This window comes from Amborella trichopoda, chromosome 1, assembly GCF_054954075.1.
Source record: "Amborella trichopoda isolate Santa Cruz 75 chromosome 1, AtrichopodaSantaCruz75HAP2 v2.0, whole genome shotgun sequence".
Lineage (NCBI taxonomy): Eukaryota > Viridiplantae > Streptophyta > Magnoliopsida > Amborellales > Amborellaceae > Amborella > Amborella trichopoda.
This window is the reverse complement of record NC_142336.1, coordinates 28280734-28304539: the sequence shown is the minus strand read 5'-3', so window position 1 is coordinate 28304539 and position 23806 is coordinate 28280734. Positions and strand designations below refer to the sequence as shown.

Genomic DNA, 23806 nt, shown 5'->3' with positions numbered 1-23806 from the left:
CTTCTTCTTTCCTTCTCTCTCTACTTTCCCTTCATCTTTATTTCTCTCTTTGCTCTCTCTCTCTGTATTTTCTTTCTCATTTCTATCTTTCCTTCTCTCTTTATTCTTTCCTTTCTCTCTCTATTCTTTCCTTTCTCTCTCCTTTCCAGTCATGCACGGCAATGCTCATCGTCGAGCATGACGTCCGCCTTCTTTTCTTATCTCTAAAACATGCATAGTGAGTCGGGCCTTAACCCGAGAGGCGGGCTGGGCCTCTGTTTGAGTTCCTTCTACCCCCTGTCGTGCACGACATTGCCCATCACCGTGTGCGACATTTCTTCCCCTATTCTCTAGCAAAGACATCGAATCGGGCCCTTTCCCAAGTGGCGGACAGGGTCATTTCTGAGTCCTTTCTAATACACACGGCAATGCTTATCGTCGTGCATGTCTTTTCTTCTCTCTCCCGACTCTCTCTCTCATCATTGACGGCTGAACTTATCATCGTCCATGTTTTCTCTTTCTTTCTTTCTCTCGTCATGGACAGCAAAACCTATCGCAGTCCATGTTTTCTTTTTCCTTCTTTCTCTCGTCATGGACGACGGAACCTATCATCATCCATGTTCTCTCATTCTCTCTCTCCTAGCATGGACGGTAGAGCCTATCGTCATCCATGTTCTCTCTTTCTTCCTCTCGTCATGGACGGTTGAACCTATTGCCATCTATGTTCTCTCTATCTCTCCTGTCATGGACGGCGGAGCTTATCACCGTCCATATTTCATCTTCCCCTCTCTCTCTCCTCTGTGATGGATGACGAAACCCATCACTGTTCATGTTTCCTCCCTTTTCTCTCACATCTGTCATGGACGGTGGAACCCCATCACCATCCATGTTTCTCTTCCTTTTAATCTCTCTTTTCTCTCTCTTACTTCTCTCTTTTCTTTCTTTTTCTTCTTTCTTCTCTCTCTTCTTTTTTCTCTTTCCTACTCCCTCCTCTTTCTTTTTCTTCTTTCTTCTCTCTCTTCTTTCTTCTCTCTTCTCTTTCATCTTTCTTCTTTCTTCTCTTTCTTCTTTATCTCTCTTTGTTCTTCTCTCTTCTCCTATTTCTTCTCTCTCTTCTTTTTTCACCTTTATCTCTCTTCTTCCTTCTCTTATTTTCTCCCTCTTCTCTCTCCTTTCCCTTCTTTCGCATTTCTCTTCTTTTCTTCTCTTCTTCTTTCCTCTCTCTTCTATCCTTTATTCTCCTCTCTTCTTCTCATCTTCTTCTCTCTCCTCCACTCTTCTAATCCCTTTTCCTCATTTTCTTCTCTCTTCTCCTCTCTTCTACTCTTTGCTTCTCTTCTTCTTTTCCCTCTTATGTCGTCCCTCTTAATCTCTCATCTTTTTCTCTCTCTTTTCCTCTTTCTCCTATTCTTTCTCTTTCTTTCTTCTATCTTATCTCTTCTTCCTTTCTGTTCTCTTTTCTTTTCCTTCTCTCTTCTTTCTTTCTCTCTCTTCTTCCCACTCTCTCTTCTTTCTTCTACCTCTCTCGTTTGACCAAGGGTGTTAAGTTTAGCACTATTATGTTAGTCTCGTCGTCGAGCAATATTGCCACTGTGTCGGTCTGAGTTACCGTGCCCGCCCTGCTGCTATGTCGGACTCACCTTTGTGTCAGCCTGGTTGGTGTTGATCTTGTCGTCGAGTACTACTGTCGTCGTACCGGTCTGAGTTATCGTGCCCGTCTTGCCATCACGCCAAATCAATCACCGTACCAGTCTAGTCATTGTATCAGGCTGGCCACCCGGTCAAACGTCTCTTTATTCTCTTCTTCTCTTCTTCTCTTTCTTCTCTTTTCCCCCTATTCTATTTCTTCCTTCTCCTCTTGTTACCCCCATCTTCATCTCATTCCTTCACATTCTTCCTTCGAATGTGCACACCTGTGTGCCTAGGCCAAAAGACAAGATGGGGTCCCTCGGCCCACTTATCTTGTAAAATTAACCATGTGTGTGTGATTGCAGAAATAGAAGAGTACAGGTCAAGGGAGGCGATTTCGCACCAGTTGAAAGACTGGAGGGCTTTCCATCGTGATCTAAGAGGGTGCCCACGTGAGTTAGCCCGAGTGAGTCATGGACCCAGGTACGGTAGGTCCCGCCTTACACCAAATTTCTCTCTCACCGGTTGATATACCTGTCCTTATTTCTCAACAAGGTTCCCGAAAGAGCGGTCTCAAGTCTCGGGTTCCCCTTGAAACCCAAGAAATGTGCCACTAGGTCATCCCGACCTAGAGGGCAAGATCAAGGCACCTAACCGTTTGAAAACTTGAAAATCTTAAAAATTGACAGTAAAAAATTGCGTTACAAAATATACTATTTCCAAAACTTGAAATCTATTTTTTTTCTCATGTCCATACATCTTGATGTCAAGATGATTAATTTGAGGATATTTAAGCATCAAAACAACCTCTTCTAGTGGAATTTTTTGTGGTAGGTTCCAATTTGATTGTTTAGAGCCTCGACTCTATATAAACATTTTTTCCTTTAGATATATGTGTGGAAATTTTATATATATATATATATATATATATATATATATATATATGTATGTATGTGTGTGTGTGTGTGTGTGTGTGTGTGTGTGTGTTTATTCAACAGTGCATGAAATCACTTATAGATATATATATGGAAATTATAAAAAAACTACGTTTAATTTTTAGTACAATATTTTCTTTCTTTTTATTTGTACCCATATTAGAAAGGTAATTCATTGCATATATTACTTTATTTAGTAGTACACAGCTTTGTAATCTTATAAATTAAAATTCTTCTTCGTATCTTAATAAACTTTGAAATATATTCGTTCGAACCGTTTCCTCTCATGCTTTTTCTTACTAAGGCTTTGAAGCCCTCTCCTGTACTCATCGCTTCCCTTGTCGTCAAGTAAATTGCATTTATGCCCGTTTGGAGAGCCGGGCATGCAAACGCCTTAGTGCGAATTTATAGATTAAGAAATGCAGATGTTTCCTTAAAATAAGGGCTACCAACATGACCATGATTGCTGACGTTGCACATCTTCTCCCACTGACGTAACCCTTTTCCTATGCAAAGGGAGGATCCAACGCACCACCTCCATTAAAAAGCTTCATAGTTTTCATTCCGGTGCGGTTTTTGTAGAGCCGAGGCTCTAAACAATCAAATTAGAGCCTAGCTTTAAATAGCATCAAGAAATATGGTTTCAATACTGGAAAGTTTTGTGATATCTTTAAATTATATTTTCATTTTTAGTTATAAAATCTAAAGCTTAAAAAATAGTCTAGATCTAGTATATCTATGAAAACTTGAAAATCTTGAACATTAACGGTCCAAAAATGCGTTACAAGATGCACTATTTCAAAACTTGAAATCCATTTTTTTCTCATGTCAATGCATCTCGATGCTGAGATGATCAATTTGATGATATTCGGGCATCAAATCAACCTCTTCTAGTGAAAGTTTTGAGGTAGGCTCTAATTTCATTGTTTAGAGTCTAGGCTCTATATAGACTTTGTTTCTTTTATTTTATTTTTTATAGGTTAACAGTAAGTATTCATTAATAAACGTCATGGTTATTTCTTTAATTCACGTTTATAATTTACGATGTCGGTTTATAAGAACACCATAGGGCACGTTTGGTTCGTGTCAAAATAATTTCTGGAAAATATTTCACATGAAAAATTCCTTCATATAATTAGGTGTGGGAGTATTTTAACAATAATTGGTTCTAATGCATCTTTCACACTAATTAGTAGCTAATTAGTATGAAAATATTCCGGCACCTAATCACATGAGAAAAACTTTTCATGTGAAAACATTTCTAGAAAATATTTTCACACGAGCCGAATGTGCCATACACGACGAGCCGTAATCTTTGGAGAAATTTGATTCATTGGATCCTTGTGCATTCATTTTCCCATTGAGTTTTCATGAGTTTCGTAGCTTATAATTGGTTTATTTACTTCTAAACTCATATTGGAAATGTAAAAATGTGCTATACACATTGTAGCTACAACAGCGTGAGAGAAAATCAGAGAAATTATGGATGACCATTTTAGGTGAGAAATATGATGTTGATAAGGAACATGGGATTAATTCTTAGGGAAGAAATAAAAAGGGTATTACATGTTTATGGAAAGGGGATTTAGCACATCGAACTTCCTTTTTGGGTAATATGTGAATGATAGTGGGGAAAGGTGATAAGCTTAGATATTTGTAAAATTGGTGATTGTCCCTTGAAGTTGTTTGCTTTGCATCCACTCTAGGATCTATTATTTAATGGGCTTGCATCCAAAAAACACGGGTTTTTGGAAATAAATCAATCAAGTTTTTCAGTTGTTTCCTTAGGTTTTCTAATTTTAGGTTTTATACTTCCGGAAGGTTTTATAATGAAAGAACGCTTGCATCCAAAAAACACGGGAAATAGGAAAAAAAGAAAGTAAAGCATCAACTATAGGAAGGTTTTAGAATTCAAGAACGCCGGCCGGAAAGAAGCATAAGCCGCTGCTATTAAGGAGCGAATAAATAATAGCGCTAGCGCGCTCACTTTTTATCGGCCGGATCCCCATTTACCGGCCGGAATCCCCATTTACCGGCAGGAAAAAGAATAGTTAGCCGCTGCTATTAAGGAGCGAATAAATAATAGCGCGCCGCGCGCTCTCTCAAAGCTGCTTACCGATTTTTCATAGTTAGCCGCAACGTGCTATTAAGGCCGTTAGTGAGACTCGGGAAACTTGGTCAACTGTAGGTGCTACTTCCTGCTCTGTTGTCTCCATCTCTGTGATTGGCTGGAGAACCGCAACTAACTATTTGAATGAGTGAACAACAATAAGTTATGCCTCTCCTCCTGCCTCTATAGCCGGCTCCACTCCTGACTCCGCTACCGGAGAAGCTTTTGCCCCCGTGTCCTTTGGTTCCGCGGGTGATGCCTTTCCTTCCATCAGTGCTGCTTCCTCTAATGCCTGAAGTGAGTGTCTTTTTTTTTACTGCTGTCCGCCCTTTTTGGCTCCGCTTCCACTCCGCCATAAAGTGGATCTGAACCTGGCTAGGATTCTGACTCTCAAACGGGGGAACGAATCGCAACCTGGATCTACTCTCATATTGATGACCCACCGCACCCCAGGTTCCTATTCCTAAAGAATGGCCTTTGAGTTCGTTTCAGGCCTCAGGGGCTGGCTACCGGATATGAGTATGGAGAGTTCAACCTACCTAGTAGATGTTTGCATTTGACCCCTACCCATACCTCTGCTACCTATGCTCCAACCATGATAGCGATTGGGCGGTAGCGATTGGATTATGCTATTGGTGCTTCTTCTGGGTAAACAGGCCCGCCTTTGCTCTTCAACCCGGATGAACCACTTATGGCTCTGGCCCCGCCTCATACCTTAACTCTAAATGCACGATAATCAGTGAGATGGTAAGTAGGAGAGTGTTTAAGGCAGTTTGGGACATTCAGTGTCCCAATAGAAGAGTTAATAGTATTGTAATAGATGAACTAGAACAATGTTTGATCTTATTACAACAATTTCTTTATTTTCCTGATCAAAAGGATAGGTATGTATGGACCCCAAATAACTCAGGTCATTTTACTGTCAAATCTGCTTATAACTTGACGTACTATGATAGAGTTAGGTGGATGAATAAAAGCTTAGCAAAGATTTGAAAATGGCTCATTCCCATTAAAGTGAGAGCGTTTATTTGGCTACTCTCACAAAAGAAATTACTAACTCTGGATATGTTGAGAGTAAGAGGTAAAGTGCTTCCAAATATACGTGTACTCTATAAAAATGAAGAAAAAACAATTCATCATTTATTTTGTAAGAGGTAAAGTGCTTCCAAATTACTAACTGTGTTTTTGGGAAAAGTTTGTTGGGGTGGGTGTTTAACTGTTTGGGGGTAAATGTTGGTTTTCTTTCAAATGCCAGCAGATTTATTGATGATTGGAGTTTATCAGAAGTGAGTAGCAAGGGGAGATGTAAATGGAAAGTGGTAAAAGATGCTAATATGTGGGAGTTATGGAAAGAGAGAAACAGAAGATGTTTTGAGAGTCAAAGTACATCAGCTAATGAGCGATAAGAGAATATCATAAATACTACATCAGAATGGTTATCAATTATGAACGATTGGTGGGGGGGGGTATCTCATGTTGATTTGATGTATAATCTAAATATCTTATTTAAGATAAAAAGCCCCAAAGATATCAGAGTAGGCATATGGAAGAAACCATATGAAGGGTGGATAAAAGTAAATTTTGATGGTAGTTCTATGGGTACCCTGCCGTGCAGGGATTGGTGCTATTATTCGTGATTGTATAGGAAATATTTTGTTGAAATTTTCTGAACCTACAGAAAATATAATGGCAAATGAGGCATAGATGAGATCTCTGCTTCAAGTTGTTAAATTGGGTAAGCAATTTAGCGACTATATTGGTAGAAGGAGAATCACTAAATGCTATTAAGTGGGTAAAGTTTGAGGCAGAATTTCCTCGGTTACTACTTGGTTTGGTTAGAGAAGTGAGAATGAAATGCTGTGATTTATCTATTGTGTTTGGCTATGTATATCGAAAATCAAATATGGAGGCTGATAGGCTTGCCAAAGAACGTGTATCCATGGAAAACCCAAGTGTGTTGTTGTTGCAGGTGCTATAGAGTTTTTTTAGTGTAGATTATGGTTTTGTTTTGTTTTTGTAATAACTGTTTGGGCTTTATGGCTCTTGTAGACTAATGTGTCATGTGATGAATGAATGAATGAAAAGTGATTTCTTATTTAAAAAAAAAAGGGAAAATAGTTTCATGCAGGCTGGACAGCAATTCTACAATATGCAGTCCATAGGTATAAAGCATCCATCTTAAAGATGGATGCAATAGGCGATTCATCCAAAAACAAGTGTAACTAATGGCCCAAATGTTTTTTTAACATAATTGTTATTTCTAGTTTTGCATTTTTTATTTTTCATTATATTCATGATCTCCATGTTAAAAATTATATATTCTCCAAAAATTAAGAATCAAATTATATTTAAAATTATATTTATTGCCAAGCCTGCATTTCTACAATGTTCAAGCTAACCGCACAAAAACTGTGTCCTACAAAAAAGCGAAAATCAAATAAATTAGAAATAAGCACTTTGTTCATTTCCTCAATGAAATTCTATTTAAAATTTAAAATCAAATAAGAAATAAATAATTACAAAATGAGAATACAGACTTCTCTTTGACTCTGAAATCAAAGGGCCTTGATCACTCTCTCCCTAGGTTTGGATAGGAGTCAGTCCAAAAAAAACAGGATCTTTTCATGTTAATGATAATTATCATTGTAAGTATATTTTCCGTAAGTTATTGAGATATTGTTGCTTTTGCATGTTTAATTCATAATTCATCATATAATCACCGGGACTTTATTATATTAATTCATAGAAACAGTTTCATCTATTGTAATTAGATGATTTAGATTTCGTTTTCTTAAATGTAATGTGAAATCTATATCATGAAACTAAAATGAATGTTATAGAACTAGGGCTATCAATAGGTAGGGCTGGGCCGACCCGGAATGGAGCCAAAAAAAAGCCCGGACTTGATTCTGCCAGGCCCAGTGAGGCCCGGTCCGGAACTATGCCTGGTAAAGCCCGCCCATTAAAGGCCTGGAAGCCCGGCACGGCCCGTTAAGGCCCATAAGTATGCGCCAAAGCTCGGCCCAACCCATTAGGCTTATTGAGCCTGGCCCACGCCCAATTTAGATTTTTTTTTTTTTTAATCTTTCCCAATTTTTTTAGTAAGTTAAAAAAATGGTTAATTTTTTATTTGGGTTTTTAGACAGAGAATGAGTTTTAGAGAGAAAAATTGTTAATTATTTTATTAAGTCCCACCATTCTCCACAAGGATTTCTCTAGTTTATACAAGACACATCAATTTCCTAAAACCCTATAAAAGAATGGAGGATATGTGTATCTTCCTATGATTGCCATGCCTTTTGATTTTGAAATCAATTTTTTGTTCTCCATGTCCGGGAACATTTAAAACGCTTCAGATCCAAATTTTTAGGATTTTGCTCTGTGTCCAAGATGATAATCTTAGACAAGTTCTATGCGTTCTACTTTTATACACAGTAAGCAACAAATCATAGTTTCTTCTCTATCTCAACTTTTTAAAATTCAGAATATTGCCCAGGGATAAGTTTTCTGAGAGAATTGTAAAAAAATTGGCACAATTCAACTAAAGTTGGCAGATTTCTGGAAAAAGATCAAGGAAATTGAGTTAACTAGAAAGTTTTCCTTTTTTTGAATTTGAGCCATGTAGCATTAAATTTTGTCCCCAACATATCTAGAATGTGCATTATATCTGTTTTCTGTAGAATTCAGCATAAACTAACTTGCATTGACTCTGCAAATATTATTGGTCCGTGAAACTAGGCTTTTGATTTAATGATAAGAGTGTCTACTCAACTAATTTTTTTATTTGATGATAGAAAGAAACAAAATATGTGAACAATTAGGCTCTGTATGACACAAAATCACAATCCCCAGCCATCCACCTGTCCAAGTTTGATAAAGAGAGCCACTCACCGTTTGATCGTAGATCCGACGTCCCAAAGTATTTTATTTTTAGTTCTTTTTATAAAACTTATATGAATATGAAATTTGGTACGTGCCATCTTCTCATTGGGGTGCACCTATAAAAATATTAAAAATAATTTTTCGATAAAATATAATGACCAAAATACCACTTGAATATTTCAGAGGTATTTTGGTTATTTATATTATTGAAAATATTTTTTTTATATTTTTCGCTAGTGCGAGTTTAATAGAGATTGGATGCACAAAAACTGGTATTAAACAAGTTTTTAAAAAAAATTAAAAATAAAATAGTATAAAGACGTGACATTGTGATTGGGACAATCTTAGCCCTCCGTTCAAAATGGACGGTTGGATAAGGGGAAGTATGAAAGGTTTATGTTGTAGAGAAAGCATAGAAAGCTTGCCCGGGGCTTATTAGCCCATTCAAGGCATTTCTAGGCTTATTAGAGTAGCCCAGTCAGTTGAGCCTCGAGGTCCCATTAACAGCTCGTTAACAGGCCCGCTGGAGGCCTGTTCGCCTGTTTGAGCCCAGCAACCGTCGTCATCATCATAATTTTTTTACCAATTTATTAAGGTTAGCTACATTAATCATAGTAAGTTATTTTGTTTTATTAAAGGTCAAACCCTCAATGAGACCATAAATCCCTATCTGTTTGTCATGATTGTTATAAAATTAACTCATGCTCTATGTGTTTGTTTTTTCATAATTACGTTAACGTTGATATGGGGCTCGTCATACTTGATCTGAAATATAAATCGAGTTTGACATAAAAAACTAAGTCCTAAAAGAAATTCGTCCCAGTTTTCCTATCAGTATCTATATAAATTTATTGAGGGATGGCGCTTCCATGAGTCGGCCGACTGATATGTATGTATATATGGCATATGCGTCCCCCTATTAAAATTCATTTTAAAGATGGAATTTTTATTCAAATTTTTAAGGATTCATGTCTAGGCCAAGGTGATTATAAATATAAAAAAATTGATTAGAAATTTTAAAATTTCAAATAATATTTTATTGGGACATTGTTTTGCCCTTTCCATATATTACTTTGGGCCGGCACACTTTCCCAGCGTCCATCTTAAGTATGGACGTTTGTGGGTCAGCGGGTTTGAGTCTGCCGTCTGCATAAAGAGCGTTTCCTGCATCAAAATGCATCTCACTTCTTGGATATTTAACCGTATAACCTTTTACTAATATTACAACTCAAAACAAATATGTTTTTTGAAACTAAATAAAAATTGAGTAAAATGTTAAATAATTAAAATATTAGATGCATGTTGATAAAATAGTGTAATAAAGGTGACGACCTTAAATTTTTCAGTAATCGATCCCAAGTTCGAATAAAAGAGGTGGGTTGCGTTAGATAGCCATCCGACATAAAACTCTACCCTATCTTATCTTCTTAAACGATACGAGATATGATAACTTTTGGTCCTACCGAACGCATGACTCTTGATAGAAAGAATGACGAAACAAGATTCATATACATAACCTCAAATAATTAAGACAAAACCTAGACAATATTGACGATGATCTATAGTTGTTTACTAAAAATATTTCTATACTAGCTTTGATTCGAAGGAGACGAGCTATTTTCTGACTGAGTCTAACAAAATTGGGTCAATCTATCCATCATTGCGTCAGGATTTCATCCAACTTCATGTAGACTGTTGTGAATCTAATGTACCTGTGGGCCAACACTCCTTATCAAAGGGAAAAGGTGAAAGAAGAAGACGACAAAGTCGACAAAAAGGAGGCATTTACGTTTGTTGAGGCTTTTCGCTGAAATTTCGGCGAAATAATGACCGAAGAGAAGGGAATAGAAGGAGGAGAACGCGTCATCGCTTGGACTACACTCCGCTTTCTTTCACTCTGCTTGGACCGTGGACTAAGTCTTTCTTACTCACTCTCTCTCCTTTTCCCAGTCAATACTTCTTCACTTCATTTTATCTTTCCAAACTTTAATGTAATCATGGAAATATAAATAACTCTTCTCTCACTCTTATCTGTAAATCACCCTTAACTGCATTTATATGAGCCCCTTCTCTCTCTCTCTATCTCTACATGTTAAGGACCGAATTCAACTTCAAAATCTGCACTTCCCCTTTGATTCTTTAGGCCAGTTAAAGTTCATGGTAGCACCAGGTTTTCTTCATGTTCATGTGATGTTCTTCGAGTTCTTTGGGTTTAAATTATCTGCGTTTTCGAGCTAAACAAGCATTGAGTCCAGTGAGGAAATCCCTTCAGTTCTTCTTCTAAGTAACTGTGTACCCATTCTTCTTCTTCGACTGCTCTTTCGAATTTGGAGGTTTTAACTCAGAGATACCCATGACAGCTCCTTCAATTCGAATTTATAGTTGGCTTACTCTTCTCTCTTTGACCCTTCATTTGCACATTTCTGAGTGAAAATGCGTGCCCTCTGCACTTTCATAAAGAAAAGGTGAATTCTCTCACAAAACCCACCTCCAAAACACCATCCTGAGTCACCAAGACTCCCAAATTTGGGGTTATAATAATTTGATTTCGGAAAAGTAATGGAGGTAATCGGTGAGTGGGAGCGGAAACTGTTGGTCCAAGAATTGAGTGCAGGACAGGAAGCAGCAAAGGAGCTTCTCAGCAATGCTGAAAATGCCGTTGCAAAGGAGGCCAAGGTGCAAAAGATACTGGCTTCCATCTCAAACGCCCTCTTATTGCTCCGGCAAACAGATGCGACCGACGATTCGCCCGATTCCGGGAGCCGGAGCCCCTTGAGTGACGATTCAGGCAAGAGCTATGCCCGGCCCTCTAAGGACCAGGACGGGCGTGAGATTTCGAAAAAGAGGTGGGCATGGTGTGGTGCACTTGTTTTTGTTTGGTCGAGTGTGTGTATGGTAAGATTGATGGTTTTTGGGCCGTTGACTAATGGAATGTGTATGGATTGGGGTGTGCAGGAAGACGCTGCCAAAGTGGACGGAGAGAGTCAGCGTTGCTGCGGAAAGTGGGTGCGAAGGTTCGCTGGGAGACCGTTACACGTGGCGAAAGTACGGTCAGAAGGACATACTCGGAGCCAAATACCCTAGGTATTCACCAAATTACTAGAATACCCCCGAATTATTAACTATGTTTAGGCCCCGTTACCGTGTGCCGGCCGGGGCTGCCGTGGCTTGGGTCCATCCCTTGTTCCCATGGGACATCCCGGACTAGGTGAAAGCGGCTGTGCATCGCACCCCAACCTTGTCCCGTCTTGACTAGGTTGGGCCAGGCCAGCCCTCTCATGGCCCGACACCTAACTCTCCAATCACTTTTTGTTGCTTGTTTTTCACCTTTTTTTTTTTTGGGGGGGGAAAAATTACAAATCTCATTGCCCGACCTAGCTCTCTAATAACTTTTTGTTGCTCGGAGTTTTTTTTTTTTTTTTTTTTTTTGAAAAAAAATTACAAAAAACATTGAGACCACACTTTCTATGCAACTTATACCCAACTTAATTTTTTTGCTCACTTTTTTTTCCCAAAATACACTTTTTATGTAAATACGTGCCAACCAAAAAAATTAATAGAAAAATATCTAAAATATCCTCTCTTACTTTTTTTTTTTTTTATCAACTCTTCTTTCGTCTATCTCACCAAAATAAGGTTCCGACACTGTGTAAATGTGGTCCGCAGTAAAACACTTTGTAAATAGCAGTTTGGCAATTGCAAAGGGCAGTCCCCTAGTAGATATTTGCGGTCCTACAGTTGCAAAGGGCGGTCCGACAGTAGATGTTTTTATTCTCGAGCTCCGACGCTATGTAAATGGTGGTCCGGCAATACGCATTTTCGTTCCGGTAATTGTCTTAGGGCATGACGATACTTAAGTTTCCATAAAGGCGGTCCGATAATGCGATGATGCTCTTCGGCAATCTGCTACTGGGTCCAAAATCAACGTCAAATCTAGCCAAAATGATTTTGTATACGAGAAGGGTATTTTTGTCTAAAAATGAACTTTTTTTCGTGTGAAGATATTTGCATTGGAACTTTGTTTTGAAGGAAAAAGTGAGAGAAAAAGTTAAGTGGGGGTTAAGTTAAATAGAAAATAGTGTGGTCTTGGGAGTTATTTTTTTTGTAATTTTCTCTTTTTCTTCTAAGCCCATCCGTCCAATTTAAAGCCCTAAATCTATTCCACGTAGTTCACACTCCTAAATGAAAAAGGTAACCTATGACAACAACTTAGATGTCATGGGTCCTTTAATTGGATTTGCTCTCAAAATGATGAAATTCGCTACTCAATTACCAAGGTACCACCTAAAAGGGAAAAGTTTATATAAAGTTGCAACCTTATAATGTAGAATTAAAGATGAACTTAAGAACTACATTAAAGATGAACTTAAGAAATCCATCGAAAAATGTTGTTTTAATATTAAAAAACCCTCTAATTGATCATCACAATATCGATAGGAAGATAGATTTTTGAATAATCCTAATAATATTTACACTAAAATTACCTAATAAAATTTGGAGATAGGCTTTAATCAATTGGATTGTTTAAGGTTGCTAGAAACCTTCCTAGGACCCCAAATGTTCCGGACTTGATATGGTCCTTAACTTTGGTTCAATCATAAGGCCACGTCCGCAACATTTCACATCCAACCATGCCCCTTGAATACAGTTAAATACCACCCATGTGCTAACAAAAATGACCGAAATGCCCCAAACGATTTGAGATGCAGTCCAATACAATTTTTGGTCCTAATTCCATAAAATCATTTGAAGAATCAAATGTTTGGAAGGGGAGGTTTAGAAAGTGGCCCCTCCATCCAAAGGAAAGTGCTTCCTGGGAAAGCCACTATTTGGATATTGGTTTTCTCTGGTGTTAATATCTTCCCCTACATGCTTATCTTTCATGCAACAATGCTGCACTAAGCAAATTACAATGTTATCAGTGCTTTTGGATGCCAATTTTTCAGTAAGTCATCTTGTGAAATAATGTCTATATCTCACTGGTGTTAAGCTTTAAGTATTTTCAAATACTAATGGCTTATTAAAATTAAGAAATAGTTACCATCTACCAAATCTATAAACACTTGAAATTTTTGAAAATTGACTGTCCAAATAATACATTAAACGATAAATTAATTTTAGTACTAAAAATCGCCTTTTTTTTTCATGCCTATGAATCTTGACGTCAAGATGACCGATTTGAGGGTTTTTCAGTATAAGAACATTATCTGGGTTTTTTTTGATGCACCTTACTGGTACAGGAGAAGGTTTACACCTTGTATAAACTCTTTCCCTCTTTAATTAGTGAAAGAAGAATTAAAAAAAATCTGACTGCAAATTTTCTTTGCCAGGGGTTACTATAGGTGTACTCACAGAAACTCCCAAGGCTGCCCTGCAACCAAGCAAGTCCAGAGATCAGATGATGACCGTTCAATCTTCGACATCACATATCGCGGAAAGCACACTTGCATCTATTCAACCCACCGGAATCCGACCAACTCACCGAAAAGCCAGCCAGAAATTGTCCTTAATTTCAAGGCAGGTGGCCTCAACATCAAGACCGAAGCACCCGAACATGCCGAGATGATTGGTTCTTCTCCTTCTTTCTCTTTTCCTTGTACCCCAACTGTCGACTCAAAGGGCATATTTTCGCCGGCGAGATCAGCACCTGAGAACCAATTTTCGGGCAGAGGATTCTCACCTGCTTTTGTGTCTCCGGCAACATCGGAATCAAACTATTTTGCAGGGCTTGGTGAAATACTCTCAGCTCCAAATTCTTCAACAAACTCACCAATGATGGATATGGATCTTATGCTTCATAATGTGGAATTTGATCCAGAATTCCAATTTGATGCCTCTGAGTTTTTCTGATTTTGCTTAACTGGGTCTTTCTTTTATTTTTTGTTGATAAATTTAGAGAAATAGAGGGAAGGGGCTCAGATTTGGGAGAGAGATAGAGAAATGGCTCTGTTTAGGTAGAGGATCAGGGAATCCTAAAATTGTATAGTAAAAAGAGTAATAGTTGTTGGAGTCTGATGAGGAGATAGTGTAACCTGTTCATTTTTCTTCCAAAAAGGTAATTGTCTTATATTATGTCTTTACCAATTTTTGCCGCTAGTTTTAGAATCAATAGTTTCCAATAGACTACTAGTGGATCTCTTTGATTTGTAGCTTGCTGGATGAATTTCCTACCACATATTCTGCATTTTCTTTTGGACACATGTTCTAAGTCCCTGGAATCGTATGTAGGAATGAACCCCCTCTTAACAATCTATTTTTTAAATCGATTTATGCCCTGATTTTTAAGCGTGAGGTTTGCATAAAGTCCTAACCTTAAACAATCAATGTTAGGCGCACATCCAAATTCTGTCATAAGATGCAATTAAAATGTTTTTGGATGGCCCGAGAACCTATTTTCATCTCTAATTACAAAATTGAAAACTAAAAAAAATACAAATCAAGCAGATCTTTAAATAAATGAAAATCTTGCCAATGAATAGTCCAGATAATGTGTTGCAATATGTACTATTTTTTATAGTTGAAATCTCTTTATTTTTCATATCCATACATCTCGATATCGAGATGATCAATTAGATGGTTTTCCATTGTCAAAATAAACTTTTCTGATAGATTTTTGAGGTGCACCTTAATTCTAAAATTTAAGGTGTCGACCTCATACCGTAGAAGTAAGGCGCACCTTAAAAACCCACATTTATTCTATTTTTCTGAAAATTGGCTAATTTTATGATGATTTGGTTTGGATTTTTATCGTAGATTTTGTTTGCATGAATTCATATTGTTCGAATCAATTTAAATAAGTTTTTTATTTTTGGCTTGGCTCTCTATTTTTCTAAAAAGATAACTCAAATTTGTAATAAAATTCATTTTATTATTAATAAATAAATGTTCTATTCAATAATTTTAGGGTTTCTGCCCTTGATTGTGTTATGATTGATTACGATAATCCTTTGTGATCTTTTTCTATGTTTTCTAATGTGACCAAATTGTCTTACTTGTTCCTTTAGAAAAGTATGCAAAGAGGCCATTTACTTTTAGTATAAGGAAGTCGCAATCATGTCCTCATATTTCAAATCAGGTGGTTATGAGTGTGTATTAACTAAAGTTCTTATAAAAAAAAGTTTCTTAACCTTTATGACGTATCCTAAACCATCAAATTTGACATCAATAGGTTAGGGATAATTGTGACCTCTTTATATAAAAGATAAATGGTCTTATAGTATACAACCATTTTTTAAAATAAGTCTTAACTTGTTTAAATATAAAAAAGGGATATTTAATCAATAAGATGTCAACATTGAGATTTAATTATTTTTATTGTAAAATGACTGTGACACTCAGTAATCACAATCATTCAACAATTCCATAAAAAATATATAACATTTTATCATTTTGTTTTATCAATTAAATAAGAGAAAATTACGTAAATATTTGTTTTTGTTTTTGTTTTTGTTATTATCAAAATACCAAATAATTTTCGTTATTTTTAATATGTCCTTTTTTTGGACTTCATAACAATTTTATTTTTAAAAGATGGAATTATCTATTTTCAGTTTTTTAAAAGATCGAAATTAGGTAAAATTTTTTGTTCTTCAATAACCGGAATTTTTTTCTCTCTTGTGGGTCCTCTACCTATTCTCTCTCTATCGACTAATCAAGTTCAAAAATCGATTTTTTTTTTTAAATTCGGTTTTTGAACTGCCGAATTTATTTTTTTGTTTTAAAAACACGCACTCTCTCTATACCCTTCCTTTCACCCCACGCTTTACCCTGTCTGTTCCTTTTAAACTCTTCCCTATCTTATCTGCACATTTGCAACAATAGCTGCCACAAAACCTCTCTCTTTAAAAAGAAAACCAAAAACTCCTCTCTCTCTCTCTAAAAAGAAACCTAAACTCTCTCTCTGCCCCCCTCTCTTTAAAACGTAAAGATTTTAGATTGGAGCAGCGTTTTAAAAATCACCGAGTCGAACCGGACTCGCCCGGTTCGACTCGGAATTCACGAAAAAGGGACCGGATCGGTTCAAAATCCGGGAATCGTCCGGTTCTAGAGAGAACCGGACGATTCCGCACAGTGACTCGCCGATTCACTGTGCGGAATCGGCAAGTCCGTGAAGAACACGGGTTGCACAGTGTTCTTCACGGATTTTTTTCAAATTTGTCATTTTTTTATCATTTTTTTTGTTTTTTTCGGCACGTGATCTGTTTTTCAGGCTGTAAACAGCTTTATTCAGCTTTTTTAACGATTTAATGGTAGAAAAATTGGTTGTTTTTGGATCAAGAAAAATTCGGGGTTTAGGGTTTCCGCCATTTCTGAAATTTCATGCCAAATAGGGCATGAATCTTTCAAAATTTGTAGGCATATTGATCTTAAAGCTGTGAATCAAAAGATTTTGTTACTAATTTGTGATAATCGTTGAGAAAAACAGACTTTTTTGGAGATTGAAGGCTTCGGTTCACAAAAACAGGTAAGAACTTTGGGTTTTTTTGTTTTTCCGCCATTTGATTTATTTCATGGCATATTTTGAACAAAATGAGTTCAATAATTAGGGTTTTTAATCTTTATTGTGTCTAGTATGATTTAAAATTTTCAATTTTACGTAATCTGGTCAATTACAGCAAGAAATTTGATATGAACAGTGAGATGTCTGCGGAACCAAATTCCGCTGTTTTTTTTTTTTTTTTTCCGCCTTTTGATTTTGTTTTCATGATATATTAGAAATAATGTGTTAAAAATTTAGGTTTTTGATTCCTTATATTGTTGTTTATCAGAAAATATAGTCAATTGGATGTAATTTATTCACTTGGAGGTGAATTTTTGAGTTAAAATCGCTTATGTAAAACGACTCTGTGAAGAACAATTTTTTTTTTTTTTTTTTTTTTTTTGTAGCCCATGATAGAATTTTTTGTAATCTATGATCGAATTTTTTGTAATCCATGATCAAAATGTTTGTTTTTTTTTCTTGTAATCCATGATCGAATTTTATTTTTTATTTTTTATTTTTGTAACCCATGATAGAATTTTTTGTAATCCATGATCGAATGTTTTGTAATCCATGATCGAAATGTTTGTTTTTTTTTGTAATCCATGATCGAATTTTTTGTTTTTTGTTTTTTATGTAACCCATGATAGAGTTTTTTGTAATCTATGATTGAATTTTTTGTTATCCATGATGTAATTGTTTTTTTCTTTTTTAGTAATCCACGATCGAATTTTTTTTTTTTTTTTTTTTGTAATGCATGATCGAATTTTATGTAATCCATGAACGAATTTTTTGTAATCCATGATAGAATTTTCTGTAATCCATGATCGACTTTTTTGTAATCCATGATCGAATTTTATGTAATCCATGATCGAATTTTTTGTAATCCATGATATAATTTTCTGTAATCCATGATCGACTTTTTTGTAATCCATGATCAAAATGTTTGTTTTTTTTACTTGTAATCCATGATCGAATTTTTTGTGTTTTTTTTTTTTTTGTAACCCATGATTGAATTTTTTGTAATCCATGATGGAATTGTTTTTTTTTGTTCTTGTAATCCACGATCGAATTTTTTGTTTTTTTATGTTTTTTTTTTTTTTTGTAATCCATGATCGAATTTTATGTAATCCATGATCGAATTTTATGTAATCCATGATCGAATTTTTTGTAATCCATGATCGAATTTTTAGAAAATTTATGAATTTTTTTTTTTAATCCATGATCGAACTTTTTGAAAATTTGTTAATTTTTTTTTTTAATCCATGATCGAATTTTTTGAAAATTTGCTGTACTTTTTTTTTTTTATTTCTTTTTATCCATGATCAAATTTTTTAAAAAATGATGATTTTTCGAAAAGATGTGAAAATCGTGATAAAGTTTTGATTATCATGATGTACTAAACATTTAAACCTAATTTTTAATTTTTATTGTTTGAGTTTGCTGTAATTTTTTTTTTTTTTTTTTTTTTCATGATCGAATTTTTTGAAAATTGATGATTTTCCGAAAAGATGTGAAAATCGTGACAAGGTTTTAATTATCATGAGGTATTAAACCATATTTTAAATTTTTATTGTTTAAGTTTTTGTTGAAAAAATTGTATGTTGATGGATTATTTATGCAAAAAAATGCATGTTATTATATTTTCAATACAAAACTGTATTTTTTTTATCTGTTGTTCATGGACTTTTAAGTTGGAATGACTGATGTTAGCTGACTCTTTGAAGAATTGTTTTTATTATTAATTTTTTAATGCAAAAAATGTATGTTCTTGATAATTGAGTTGTAGCCATGTTTGGAGCTTGCATTTTGTATTATTCTAAATGTTTGTAATTGATATGTACGAAATATTATTGTCAAAAAAGGTATTTTACAATAACAAATAACAACGAATATGACTACATGAACTACCGCAACATATTATCACTACATATGGTGATTATTTTTCTTTTTGAACTGTCAGGTTAATTTAAACTTTTTACATCTTAAAACAGTTGAATCATGTCAAGATCTACAGAAGACCCTGCATGGCAACATGGGGTCAGACTTGATCCCAACAAGAAAGACAAAATTATTTGTAATTACTGTCAAAGAGTGATAAGTAGTGGGGTACATAGGTTCAAGCAACACTTGGCAGGGGTTAAGGGAGAAGTTTCTGCATGCACTAGTGTCCCTAGTAATGTAAAAAAACAGATGGTGGCAATTCTTAATGCTAGCAAAGGTAAAAAAATTGCCAAACATAGGATGAATGAGGAGATAGCTAGTTTATATACACCATCAAGCAGGAATGATACAGAAGAGCAATATAATTATGACCTAAAAGAGCAATATAATAATGAGCTGGACATGGCCACAAGATTGAGTTTATATGAACAATATCAGAGGGAATGTGGGTTTAGAATGCCTGGTGGGTCTAGCTCAGACATGCATGGTGGGCCTAGCTCCGATATGCATGGTGGGCCTAGTTCAGATATGCATGGCGGGTCCAGCTCGAGCATGTATGGCGGGCCCAGCTCAAATATGTATGGAGAGGTTGGTGGCAATATGTATCAAGAAGAATCAGTTGTTGAAGAAATTGTTTCTAAGTTACCTAGGAGTGCCAGTATTGCAGGTCATAGTCGTAAAGACCCATTTCTCTCAAAGCCTAAGTCACAACAGATGACCTTAAAAGGCATGGTTAAAGGTACAAAAAACATGTTAGGGAGATATGTTGGTAAATGGTTCTACGATAAAGGGATTCCCTTTGATGCAGCCAATAGCCCATATTTTCCACCTATGGTTAGTGCAATCCAGAGAGCCGGGCCCGGGGTAAAACCCCCGACGGCATATGAGCTCAGTGGGCCAATATTAGACGAAGAGGTAGAGGAAGTTAAAAAGTGGATTGAAGAATATAAACAGAGTTGGCCAAGGACAGGAATTACTCTCATGAGTGATGGTTGGTTGAATAAAGTTAGCAAAAAGGAGTTTTTAAACTTCTTGGCCTATTCCCCAAAAGGTACAGCTTTTTTGTCTAGCAAAGACGTATCAGGGACGAAGAAGGATGCAAACTTCTACGTACGACTATATGATCAGATAGTGGAGGAGGTGGGGGATAAGCATGTCATCCAGTTTATTACGGACAATGCGCGTGCATGTGTTTCTGCGGGCAGCAAGTTGATGGATAAGAGGAAGCATCTAGTATGGACCCCGTGTGCTGCACACAGCATCGATCTTATGTTAGAGGAAATCGGTGAGATCAAAATTGTGAAGGAGACTCTAGATGAAGCAAGGTTGGTGTCGAGATTTATATACAACCACTCGAAAATATTATTTCTGTTTAGAGAACACCCTAAGAAAAAAGAGATAATCAGGCCTGCCATAACCCGCTTTGCGACCGATTACTTAGCTGTGGACTCCATTCGACAATCTGAAGGTGCATTAAAGAGATTGTTTACTTGTGAAGAGTGGTTAAATGACCGCCTCTCGAAGTCCAGTACCGGTGTAAAAGTGGATAACATAATCTCAAATAGGCTGTTCTGGTCTCGATGTTCCAGTGTTGTAGAGGCCACTGCCCCTTTGGTCACGGTGTTAAGAATGGTGGATGCTAATAAGAAAGCTACCATGGGTATCCTTTATGAAGGTATTGAGAGGGCGAAATCAGCTATTGGGGAGAAGTGTAATTTTGCTAGCAAAGTGATCGAGATTATAGAAAAGAGGTGGAACACCAAATTCGGACGTCCAATTCATTATGCTGGTAAATATATATTTATATCATTACAATGTTTCAGTTTAAATCATTTTTTTATGAAATTGTAAATGACATTTTTCTACCTATATATTTTTTAGGTTACTACTTCAACCCAAAATTTTTCTATTTGACACCTGAACAACCCCACAAGATTATGGAAGGGGTCAGATACATTATTGCAAGGTTGGAGAGAAGCCATCGAAACCAAGTAGCAGCAATACAAGAGGTATTATTTAATGTTTGGGTAAGAACTTCATTGAGTTGTTATATTTGTGAGGAATAATGCACTAAAACGTAATATATTTGTTTTAGCTTGCTATGTATAGGGATGCTATAGGATCCTTCGGAACTAGACTTGCCAGAAATTCTCGAACTATGATGGATCCAGGTTATCCCCTCGCTAATATTTTGTTTATTCATATATTTAATCTTATGAATTGTTCTTGCCCTTACAATGCTTTTTACATTTTAATCCAGCTGAATGGTGGGAGATATATGGTACTGATGCACCTCACCTAAAGAGGATAGCAATCAAGGTGCTCTCCCAGACATGTTCTGCTACTGGCTGTGAGCGCAACTGGAGTACGTTCCAACGGTTGCACACTACTAGAAGGAATCGACTCGCTTCTGAGAAGCTTCATAAACTAGTCTACGTTCATTATAATTTAAACCTCAGAGAGCGACAAATAAGAAGGAAGCTTGAAGACTATGGGCCGATAGACTTAGACACAATATTTGTCACAGACACAGCAGACCGATGGATAGTCGAAGAGGAGGAGCCAGTGTTGCACAAGAGAGCGTTCCTTGAGGCTATCGGTGATGAAGATATTGAAGAAACTGATGAGCGGCATGAAAGAGGAAGCAGCCAGCCAATGTATCCACAATATGTCGATGATATTGCACCTAATGAGGGAGAGTGGGAAGGGGGTCTAAGAGAAAATGAGAGAGATGATGATTCTGAGGCCACCCTATCCCAGCCATATTATTCACATATCGAGTCCCAACAGCAACAGTGTAGGGATGAGCACGACAGAGCAGGTGAGCATGAAGGATGGACAAGCTTCGGGGATTTTGGATTGGGAACACAACAAAACACTAACACTCAGGGATTTGGGAATAGTCAGACGCCCGCTAATATCGATGATTCGTTTTTAGATCGAATCAATGAATTGTCAAACGAATTCAATCAATGGCACCAGCGTGACCAAGAAGAACAACAACGTAGTCTATCATTTTATTTTTAGATCGTATGTTATTAATTTTATGCTTTATTGTAGTCCATGTATGTTGATATACTTATTCCATGATAATTCTATGTTTATCCTTTTGTGTGATGTAAATTAAATGTTGAATGGGCGTTCATGCAGGGAAAGAACATATCAATATTCGCATATTCATCCAAAAACATGAAAATTCTTAATGGAGTACCCTCATTTTTTATTGAATTCCTAAAAAACAATATTTATAATGAATTTTAATAATTTTTTCGGATTTTTTTGAAGCTTTATTCTGACCGATTCACCCGATTCCGATCCGGACCGCCGATTCGCCGATCCGGATCGCCGATTCGCCGATCCGGATCGGTTTTTGAAAAGCCCGATCCGGGTCACCGATCCGGTTTTTAAACCATTGGATTGTAGCTTTATCCGATTCTCTCCCACCCTCTCTTGCTCTCTCTAGGAAAACCTAGAAAACTTGCATAGAAACCTAATCCTAGCTTAACCGCAGTACTATCTCGGTTTCCAACATACACCATTTTTTATTCTATCAAAAACCCTCTCTTTAATAAAACAAACTAGAAAGTTTTCGTTAAAATTTTAAGTCCTAGCTCGCACTGAGTGCGAAGCCTTTGAAGACCTAGAAAACCTGCAAAACAAATTGTGGAAAATGGAAAGCCTCAATGTATTGGTGACCCAGCCCATGAAGCCTTACCTTTAAGAAGAGATCTCTCGTCACTTCAAGCTCTTCAAGCTCTTCAAGCAATGAGAATATCCAAACCAGGTCGAATCCCTTTAGAGAAACTAGGTAAAACTTACCAACAAAGAAAAAAAAGATGCTGGGTGAAAGGGAGAGAGAGTTAAAAAAAAAACTGTTTTACCCATTTATAATTGAGAGAGGTAGAGAGAGAATACACAAAAGACCACAAGAGAGAGAAAATAAATTTCGGTTATTGAATAATCGAAAATTTAAAATTATTGATTTTTCAAAAACCGAAATCGGCTTGATTTTGGTTTTAGAAAAACAAAAAATGAGAAGTTTCGCCTTTCTTTAAAAAAATTGTTATGAAGTCCAAAAACCAAATATATTAGTAATAACGAAAAGTATTCGATGTTTTGATAATAACCAAAATTAAAATGGATATTTATATAATTTTTTCATTAAATTAATTTGATTTTAAAATTTTCCAAAAAAACTTGTCTAAAATTATTTATAAGTTTAAATCTCCAAACCGTCTGAACCCATCTTTACCAAGAGGTAAAGCTTTATCTATTGATACAGAAAAAAAAGACAAGACAAAAAATGTTATGAGAATAATCAAATTTTGGCCAGGTTGACTCGAACTTGGCTGGCGGCCACTTCAGCCACTTGAACCGACTTTTGAAACACTAAGGGCATGATTTATTAAAAGCTGCAGTTTTGAAAGCCGTGTCTTCTAGTATTGTAGTACTTTCTTATTTGATAATGGTGAAATGCTACGCTAAAGTTGAGAATGCAATATCGCTTACCTTATATTCAGGGTTAAAAAGTGGACACTACAAGTTCCATGAGTGACAAGGGAACTCACTGTATCTACTTCCCTACGAGACGAGGTTTTCAATACCGCATCTTCCATAAAACAAACACGCTCTAAGTAAATCACCAAAGCAAAGTCACCATAATGCATATTATGTTGCATTGTAAACACAGTATAAGTAATTTCATGTCCAACAAAGTTAAGGGCACGTTTGAATACCACTTAACTTGTGGCTTAGGGGTATTTTACAAAGGGGTGTGGTTAACATATGAAGATTTTTAAAATTTTGAAAATTGATGGTTCATATTATGTATTGTAACATGCGCTATTT

General features: G+C 36.3%; 1 protein-coding gene across 1 annotated transcript; it reads left to right on the top strand.

The window, feature by feature from the left end:
- Nucleotides 1–7726: 7726 nt before the first annotated feature.
- On the top strand, nucleotides 7727–14602 carry LOC18437042 (putative WRKY transcription factor 53). The gene is made up of 3 exons (XM_006847262.4): nucleotides 7727–11381; nucleotides 11491–11619; nucleotides 13866–14602. The coding sequence occupies exons 1-3, from the start codon at nucleotides 11095–11097 to the stop codon at nucleotides 14383–14385; spliced, it is 936 nt and encodes a 311-aa protein (XP_006847325.1). The 5' UTR covers nucleotides 7727–11094; the 3' UTR covers nucleotides 14386–14602.
- The last annotated feature ends 9204 nt before the right edge of the window (nucleotides 14603–23806 follow it).